At 37.1% G+C, this 9948-nt stretch overlaps 1 protein-coding gene across 1 annotated transcript; it reads right to left on the bottom strand.

Annotated features, from left to right (window-relative positions):
- Positions 1 to 36: 36 nt before the first annotated feature.
- LOC110953829 (trypsin-like) lies at positions 37 to 9084 on the bottom strand. Its single transcript, XM_022198021.2, has 6 exons — positions 8963 to 9084; positions 1504 to 1660; positions 1099 to 1197; positions 781 to 944; positions 535 to 674; positions 37 to 402 (listed from the first exon to the last, which is right to left on the bottom strand). Exons 1-6 carry the CDS (start codon positions 9000 to 9002, stop codon positions 250 to 252), a joined length of 753 nt encoding a protein of 250 aa, XP_022053713.1. The 5' UTR covers positions 9003 to 9084; the 3' UTR covers positions 37 to 249.
- Positions 9085 to 9948: the final 864 nt, after the last annotated feature.

Genomic DNA, 9948 nt, shown 5'->3' with positions numbered 1-9948 from the left:
GCCATTATGAACAGTGTGGACCGACAACTGAGAAGTGGGTTTAATTTTTTTATTTTTCCAGATTTCTGCCGCATGTGTGTTAAATCTGTATATATGAGGGAGAAAAGTTATGTGATCCAACAGAGACAAGAAAGGCTGAATAAAATGGAGATGTCAAAGAAAAGGCTGGGGGAAAGTTAGAAAAATAAGAATTAGTGCTAATATACTACAGGGAGCAGAGGGCATACACTGGGGGAAGGAAACATTTCTTCAGGGATAGGCTGCCAGAGTGTCTTCGATCCAGTAGAGGAACTCGCACACTTTAACGTAGACACCTGGGTATCCGGGCTGAGCACATCCCTGACCCCATGACACCAGGCCGTGAACTTCTCCAACACACACCAGAGGGCTGCCAGAGTCACCCTGACAAACACAGGGAAGAGGAGTAAGAGCGAGCACAGATTTACGGTAATTTTTCCACACATGCCGAGGTGTGGATAGACTTTTTCTTTTCTTCACAGTTTAGCTTCTGAAAACAAACACTGTAAAACTTACATTGCATGCATCTCTGCCTCCGTCCATGTATCCAGCACAAAACATTCTGCGTGTGATCATGCCAGGATAGGCATTCTCACAAGCCTGATCATCCACCACGGGCACATCCAAGCACTGCAGACGGAACGGCATGAACGAGTCTACAACAACCAGAACTCAGAGACTCAGGAGATATATAAGTATGCATGTACTGGCATTTAACATACTGAACATGACACACTTCAGGTGTCACTATTGTCAACCCACCTTCGCCATCTGGAGCAATATTTCCCCATCCAGACAAAGAGCAAGGCAGCCCTCCCATTGGGCACCCGGTGGGTAATGGGATGGGTGTGACTGTCTCAGTCACCTCCACAGGGTGGAAGAGCTTGATCAGCATGATATCATAATCAAGAGTCTGGTAGTCATAACTGCACTCAGAGAAATGTAACAAAAACTTTAGATAATAGCATTTTTCATGAGCTTCTCTGCACTGATCGAATGAAATTAATGAATCAGATTGTCATTAGATTTTGCAACGGGAACAAGATTTTCAGACAGGATGGATCCTTTTGTTAGACTCACTCAGGGTGCCAAATAATGGTGTCGGTCTTCATGAGCTGCTCTGTACCCTCAAACACTCGCACATCATGTTCTCCTAACATGATCTGCATGGAATAGGGGCTGAGGGAAGAAGAGACACACACACACAAAATAATGATAGGGTGAAGGAAAAAATTCACAAGATTTTTTTCATGATTTTATGATCCGCCAAGCAATCAATCTCATTTTCTCCATGATCTTTTAGATCGAACATATACATGTGGTCATAGATTGTAAAGTGTTTGTCTTCCATCAACAGATGCTTTTATTACCTCAAAGAAAGATATGCCTTAAATCAAGAAAGATTATTAGTAAAGAATATAAAAGACCTTTGCAGAAAGACAGAACAATTTGAAAGCAAGCCTTTTTCCATCAGTGCATACTTACTTGTACCAACAGTGGGCAACAGAGAGCACCCACTGCTTGTTGATGAGCACACCACCACAAAAGTGGTAGCCATAGTTAAGAGAGGCCATGTATGGACGAGATTGAGGCTCACACTCCTTCCCACCAATGATCCTGCCATCTTCAAGGGGAACTGCAACTTTAATACACCGTGGAAGGAAAAGGAGCGGTCAGTAGCAGAAATTTGTTTTAAACCAATCGTGAATCATAATTTTCCATCATATTTTACAGATCGTTGACATTGCAGTACAGATATATGGCTGTACATGTGTACGCTCTTGGGTGGATGTACGTATCTGTATGAAATGTGGAAAAAAGATGTCACAGGTTAGTATGTCGTCCAAAATATGAAAAAAACGTCATAGTTTAGTATGTCATCCAACATGTGGAAAACAATGTCATGCTTTAGTAGGTCGTTCAAAATATGACAAAAACATCATAGCTTAGTATGTGGTCGAAAATGTGGAAAAAATGTGATAGTTTAGTGTGTCGTCCAAAATATGACAAAAATGTCATAGTTTAGTATGTCATCCAAAATATAACCAAAAACGTCATAGTGAGAGCAGGGAACAGGTGGAGGAGAAGCTAGAGGCATGGAGGTTTGCCCTGGAAAGGAGAGGAATGAAGGTTAGCCGCAGCAAGACGGAGTATCTGTGTGTGAATGAGAGGGACCCAAGTGGAAGAGTGAGGTTACAGGGAGAAGAGATTAAGAAGTTGGAGGATTTTAAGTACTTAGGGTCAACAGTCCAGACCAATGGAGAGTGTGGAAAAGAGGTGAAGAAGCGTGTACAGGCTGGAACGGCTGGAGAAAAGTGTCAGGTGTGATGTGTGATAGAAGAGTTTCAGCTAAAATGAAAGGAAAGGTTTACAAAACTGTGGTGAGACCAGCCATGTTGTTTGGTCTGGAGACAGTGTCCCTGAGAAAAAGACAGGAGGCAGAGCTGGAGGTAGCAGAACTGAAGATGCTGAGGTTCTCTTTGGGAGTGACCAGCATGGATAGGATCAGGAATGAGTACATCAGAGGGACAGCACATGTTAGAGGCTTTGGAGATAAAGTCAGAGTGGCCAGACTGAGATGGTTCAGACATGTCCAGAGGAGAGAGAGTGAATATATTGGTAGAAGGATGCTGAGTTTCCCACTGCCAGGCACTGCCTAGAGGAAGACCAAAGAGGAGGTTTATGGATGTGGTTAAAGAGGACATGAAGGTAGTTGGTGTGAGAGAAGAGGATGCAACAGACAGGGTTAGATGGAGGCAATTGATTCGCTGTGGCGACCCCTGAAGGGAAAAGAAGAAGAAGTCATAATTTAATATGTCGTCCAAAATCTGAGAAAAACGTCATAGTTTTGTATGTCGTCCAAAATATGAAAAAAATGTCATAGTTTAGTATGTCATCCAAAATGTGGAATAAAATGTCATAGTTTAGGAGGTTGTTCAAAATATGACAAAAACGTCACAGTTTAATATGTTGTCCAAAATCTGAGAAAAACATCATAGTTCAGTATGTCGTCCAAAATATGACAAAAATGTCATTGTTCAGTATGTTGTCCAAAATGTGGAAAAAAATGTCATAGTTTAGGAGGTTGTTCAAAATATGACAAAAACATCATAGCTTAGTATGTCGTCCAAAATGTGGAAAAAATGTCATAGTTTAGTATGTCGTCCAAAATATGACAAAAATGTAATAGTTTAGTATGTCGTCCGAAAAATGACAAAAATGTCATAGTTTAGTATGTCGTCCAAAATATGACAAAAATGTCATAGTTTAGTATGTCGTCCGAAAAATGACAAAAATGTCATAGTTTAGTATGTCGTCCAAAATATTTTTAAAAATGTTGTAGTTTAGTATGTCATCCAAAATGTAGAAAAAATGTCATTGTTTAGCATGTCATCCAACATGTGAAAAAAAATGTCACAGTTTAGTATGTTGTCCAAAATGTGAAAATAACATTACAACTTAGTTTATCGTCGAAAATGTCGAAAAATAACGTCATACTTTAGGATGTCGTCCATAATGTGGAAAAAACATCGTAGTTTAGTATGTTGTCCAAAATATGACAAAAATGTAATAGTTTAGTATATTGTCCAAAATGACACAAAAATGTCATGCTTTAGGATGTCGTCAAATATACGACAAAAATGTCATAGTTTAGCATGTTGTCCAATATATGACAAAAACGTCATAATTTCGTATGTTGTCCAAAATATGACCAAAAATGTCATAGTTTAGTATGTCATCCAAAATATGACCAAAAACATCATAATTTAGTATGTCGTCCAATATATGACCAAAAATGTTATAGTTCAGAATACTGCTTAAAACATGACCAAAAACGTCATAGTTTAGTCTGTCGTCCAAAATGTGAAAAAAAGTCATAACACAAGATGTCGTCGAAAATGTAAAAAAAGGTCATAGTTTAGTATGTCGTCCCAAATGTGACCCAAAACATCATAGTTTAGTATGTCGTCCGAAATATGATGAAAACGTCATAGTTAAGTATGTTGTCGGAAATATAACCAAAAACGTCTTAGTTTAATGTCGTCCAGAATCTGAGAAAAATGTCATTGTTTAGTATGTCGTCCAAAATGTAACAAAAATATCACAATTTAGTATGTCATCCAAAATGTTGAAAAATAACGTCATACGTTAGGATGTCATCCAAAATATGACAAAAATGTCATAGTTTAGTATATTGTCCAAATTGACACAAAAACGTCATACTTTAGTATGTCGTCAAATATCCGACAAATATGTCATAGTTTAACATGTTGTTAAATATACGACAAAGACATCACAGTTTAGTATGTTGTCCAAAATATGACCAAAAACGTCAAAGTTTAACATGTCGTCCAAAATATGACCAAAAACGTTAGAGTTTAGTACGTTGTCCAAAATATGACCAAAAACATCATAGTTTAGTATGTCGTGAAAAATATAACCAAAAAAGTCATAGTTTAGTATGTCATCCAAAATGTGAAAAAACGTCATAGTTTAGTATGTAGTTCAAAATATAACCAAAAATGTCACAGTTTAGTATGTCGTCCAAAATATGACCAAAAACGTCATAGTTTAGTATGTCGTGAAAAATACAACCAAAAACATCATACTTTAGTATGTCGTCCAAAAATTGACAAAAATCGTCATAGTTTAGTATGTCGTCCGAAAATGGACAAAAAAGTCATAGTTTGGTATGTAGTCCGGAAAATGGACAAAAATCGTCATTTTTTGTCGGAAAATGGACACCAACGTCATAGTTTGGTATGTCGTCCGAAACGTACAGAAAAGGGTTGCCCGTATAGCACAATGGGCTAAGCGGGCGACTCCCCATAACGGAGTTGTTCCTAGTGCAGTGGCCTGGGTTCATGTCCCCCTTGTGGCCCTTTGCTGCATGTCTTCCCCTGATTTTTCTCTCCTTCACTATGCCTCTCAATAAAAAGCCGATAAATGGACAGAAAAATGTCATAGCTTAGTATGTCAGCCGAAAATGGACAAGAAACATCATTTTTTGTTGGAAAACGTCATGGCTTAGTATGTCATTCGAAAAATGACAAAAACCGTCATATTTTGTCCAAAAATGGACAAAAACATCATACTATAGTATGTCGGAAAAAAATGTAATTTTTTCAACATGTTGTAAAAACATGCCATATGATGAAATAATGTAAAGTAGGCCGTGAAAAACACTATAGAGCAGTTTTCTTTGAAAAAAGAAATCATCATGAATTTTGTCCAAAAAACACACCATAGTATATATAGTATGTCGAAAAAAATACACCATAGTTTAGTATGTCGTCCAAAAATGGACGAAAATCGTCATTTTTTGCCGGAAAATGAACACCAACATCATAGTTTCGGATGACGTCCGAAAATGTACCAAAAAACATCATTTTTTTGTCAGACAATGGACAACAACATCATAGTTTAGTATGTCAGCCAAAAATGGAAAAAAAAGTCATAATTTAGTATGTCGTCTGAAAATGGACAAAAAACGTCATAGTTTGGTATGTCGTCTGAAACTGGACAAAAACCTCATAGTTTAGTATGTCGTCCGAAAATGTACATAAAAGGCGTACCTGTATAGCTCAATGGGTTAAGCGGGCGACCCACATAACAGGGTTGATCCCAACGCAGCGGCCTGGGTTTGATTCCCACTCGTGGCCCTTTACTGCATGTCTTCTCTCTGTCACTATGCCTCTCAATAAAAAGCCGATATATGGACAGAAATACATCATTTTTGTCGCAAAATGGACAAAAACGTTATAGCTTAGTATGTCAGCCGAAAATGGACAAGAAACATCATAGTTTAGTATGTAGTCCGAAAATGGACAAAGATCATCATTTTTTGTCGGAAAATGGACACCAACATCATAGTTTCAGATGACGTCTGAAAATGTACCAAAAAAACCATCATTTTTTGTCAGACAATGGATAACAACATCATTGTTTAGTATGTCAGCCGAAAAAGGAAAAAAAAAAGTCATAGTTTAGTATGTCGTCTGAGAATGGACAGAAAACGTCATAAAAGGGGTGCCCATATAGCTCAATGGGCTAAGTGGGCGACCAACATAACAGGGTTGGTCCCAGTGCAGTGGCCTGGGTTTGATTCCCACTCGTGGCCCTTTGCTGCATATCTTCCCCTGACTCTTCTCCCACAATTCCTGTCTCTCTTTCACTATGTCTCTCAATAAAAAGCTGATAAATGGACAGAAATATGTTATTTCTGTCGCACAATGGACAAAAACGTCATAGCTTAGAATGTCAGCCGAAAACGGACAAGAAACATCATAGTTTAGTATGTCGTCTAAAATGGACAAAAATTGTCATTTTTTGTCAGAAAACATACAAAAATGTCATAGCTTAGTATGTCATTCGAAAAAGGACAAAATGACAAAATCGTCATTTTTTGCCGGAAAATGGACACCAACATCACAGTTTAATATGACGTCCGAAAATGTACAAAAGACATAATTTTTTGTCGAAAAATGATCAAAAACATCATAGTTTAGTGTGTTGTCCAAAAATGAACAAACAAATGTCAGTTTTTTGTCTAAAAATGGACAAAAACGGCATTTTTTGTCGGAAAATTGACAAAAACGTCATAGTTTAGTATGTTGTCCGAAAATGAACAAAAAACATCAGTTTTTGGTATGTCTTCCAAAAATGGACAAAAATCGTCGTAGTGTAGTGTGTCGTCCAAAAATGGACAAAAAATGTCAGTTTTTTGTCTGAAAATGGACAAAAACTGCATTTTTTGTCGGAAAATGGACAACAACATCATAGTTTAGTATGCCATCCGAAAATATGACCAAAAACGTCAAAGTTTAGTATGTCATCCAAAATACAACCAAATCATCATAGTTTAATATGTCCTCCAAAATATGACCAAAATGTCATAGTTTAGTATGTCGTCCAAAAATGGACAAAAATCGTCATAGTTTAGTATGTCGTCCGAAAATGGGAAAAAAACATCATAGTTTGGTATGTAGTCTGAAAATGGATGACAAACGTCATTTTTTGTTGGGAAATGGACACCAACATCATAGTTTAGTATGTCGTCCAAAAATATAACCAAAAATGTCATAGTTTAGTATGTCATCCAAAATGTGAAAAAAGTCATATTTTAGTATGTCGTTCAAAATATAACCAAAAATGTCATAGTTTAGTAGGCTATGTCGTCCAAAATATGAAAAAAATGTGATACTTTAGTATGTTGTCCAAAATATGACCAAAAATGACATAGTTTAGTATGTCGTCCAAAATATGAAAAAAACGTCATACTTTACTATGTCGCCCAAAATATAACCAAAAATGTCATAGTCCAAAATATGAAAAAAACTCTCAATAAAAAGCCGATAAATGGACAGAAATACGTCATTTTTGTTGCAAAATGGACAACAACATCATGGTTTAGTATGTCAGCCGAAAATGGACAAAAAAACATCATAGTTCAGTATGTCGTCCGAAAACCAACAAGAAATGGGTGCCCGTATAGCTGAATGGGTTAAGCGGGCGACCCACATAACGGTGTTGGTCCCGACGCAGCGGCCTGGGTTCAATTCCCGCTCGTGGCTCTTTGCTGCATGTCCTCTCCCACAATTCCTGTCTCTGTTTCACTATGCCTCTCATTAAAAAGCGGATAAATGGACAGAAATACCTAATTTCTGTTGCACAATGGACAAAAACGTCATAGCTTAGTATGTCAGCCGAAAATGGACAAGAAACATCATCGTTTAGTATTATGGACAAAAATCGTCGTAGTTTAGTATGTTGTCCGAAAATGGACAAAAAACGTCATAGTTCAGTATGTCGTCCGAAAATGTACAAAAAACATCATTTTTTGTTGACAAATGGACAAAAACCTCATAGTTTGGTATGTCATCCGAAAACAGACAAGAAAGTGGTGCCCGTATAGCTCAATGGGTTAAGCAGGTTACCCACATAATAGAGTTAGTCATGACGCAGCAGCCTGGGTTCGATTCCCGCTCGTGCCCCTTTGCTGTATGTCTTCCTCTGACTTGTAGTTTACTACGTCGTTCAAAATATCAAAAAAACATCAAAGTTTAGTATATCGTCCAAAATATCAAAAAACATAATAGTTTAGTATGTAGTCCAAAATGTGACCATAATTGTCATAGACGATGAAAACAACGTCATCCTTTAGTATGACAAAATGTATCACAAAAATATCATAGTTTAGTATGTCGTCCAAAATGTGGAAAAAAACTCATACTTCAGTATGTTGTCCAAAATGTCACAAAAACGTCATAATTTAGCGTGTCATCCAAAATGTGAAAAAAATGTTATAGTTTAGTTTGTTGTCCAAATTTTTCAAAAAATGTCATATTTTAGTATGTCGTCCAACATATCACAAAAACATAATAGTTTAGTATGTCATCCAAAATGTGACCAAAGACGTAGTAGTTTAGTATGTGGTCCAAAATGTTGAACAAAAGTCATAGTTTTGTATGTGGTCCAAAAGAATGACAAAATGTGGAAAAAAAGTCAGAATTTTGTAAAGTATGGACAAAAAACGTCATAGTTCAGTATGTTGTGCAAAATGTGGAAAAAATGTCATAGTTCAGTATGTCGTCCAAAATGTGACCAAAAACATCATAGTTTAGTATGTCGTCCAAAATGTCACAAAAATATCATAGTTTAGTATGTCGTTAAAAATTTGGAAAAAATGTCATCGTTTAGTATGTCGTCCAAAATATGACGGCAACGTCGTTGTTTAGTATGTCGTCCACAATCTGGAAAAAATGTCATAGTTTAGTATGTCATCCAAAATGTCACAAAAACGTCATAGTTTAGTATGTCTTTCAAAATGTGGAAAAAAATGTCATAGTTTAGTATGTCGTTCAAAATGTCACAGAAACGTCATAGTTTAGTATGTTGTTCAAAATGTCAGTAAAACGACATGTGTGCATTTCTGTGTCTTTACCAGCAGCTCCAACCATCAGCAGCAGAGCCAGCAGTCTCATAGTGTCTGGTGAACGATCAGAAAACACCTGGACACACACCGGTTCATATTTATATCCTACCGACCTGCTCTGCCCAGCCTGTTCCACCCTCCTCTTGTTCCTGTTTTTGATGATTGCATCTGAGTCTTCACATTTTGGTCATCGCCCTTGACACCCTGTGAAATCTATTCTCTTATCATGTCTGGCCTACATGGTTTTTTTTTTACTTATCCACTTTTGCCCCATCACAGCACAGCCCCTGTGGTTCTGTCATCTGTGCAGTTTGTCAAGGTTTCCAGACATTTCACACTTGATTGTGGTCTCCTTATCGGTCAGTCATTGTTGGTAAACTACAGTCTAAAACAGTGTGTACAATAAAAACATATTCTTTCAGGCTTTAACCAATTTGAATAATTGTTTTTTTTTTTTTAATTCAATATTTGCTGTCAAAACATCTAGTTCAAATGTTGGCTAAAGAAATTCAAGGCAAGACACATGAATGTGCTGTTGTTTTGCTCTGTTTTTGGTTGCCCTTGAGTGAAAGCCAAAGGAGGTGAGAAAGAAAACATCTGTGGTCTGAGAAGCAGAAAAAACAAACATGCTTCATGTGCACATGTGCTATTTTCCCATTTTGGGGTCTGGTATCTGTCAGTCGTGTTCTAGCTCAAATATGTGTGTAAAATCATTGTTTTTTTCTTCATTTTTACTAGTATCTAATAACAGCATGACTTGTTACAGTCATGCTGCATTGTGCACTTTTTTTTTTGCTATAAAGGGACTTACATTTATATCATTTGTAAAAAAAAAATAAAAGTTGTGATATTTCTTGGTGGTATGTGTCTTTCGACACCTCCCACCAAAGCAAATACACAATATCAAAGTAGAAAATCTCAAAAAAAAAAAAGCCCAGAGTAACATTTTTAAGCAAGGATTGGGGCGGGAGGAACGGACACAAGTTTGGAGGTGA

Source organism: Acanthochromis polyacanthus, chromosome 12, assembly GCF_021347895.1.
Source record: "Acanthochromis polyacanthus isolate Apoly-LR-REF ecotype Palm Island chromosome 12, KAUST_Apoly_ChrSc, whole genome shotgun sequence".
NCBI classification, from domain to species: domain Eukaryota; kingdom Metazoa; phylum Chordata; class Actinopteri; family Pomacentridae; genus Acanthochromis; species Acanthochromis polyacanthus.
This window is presented reverse-complemented; position numbering and strand designations above follow the sequence as displayed.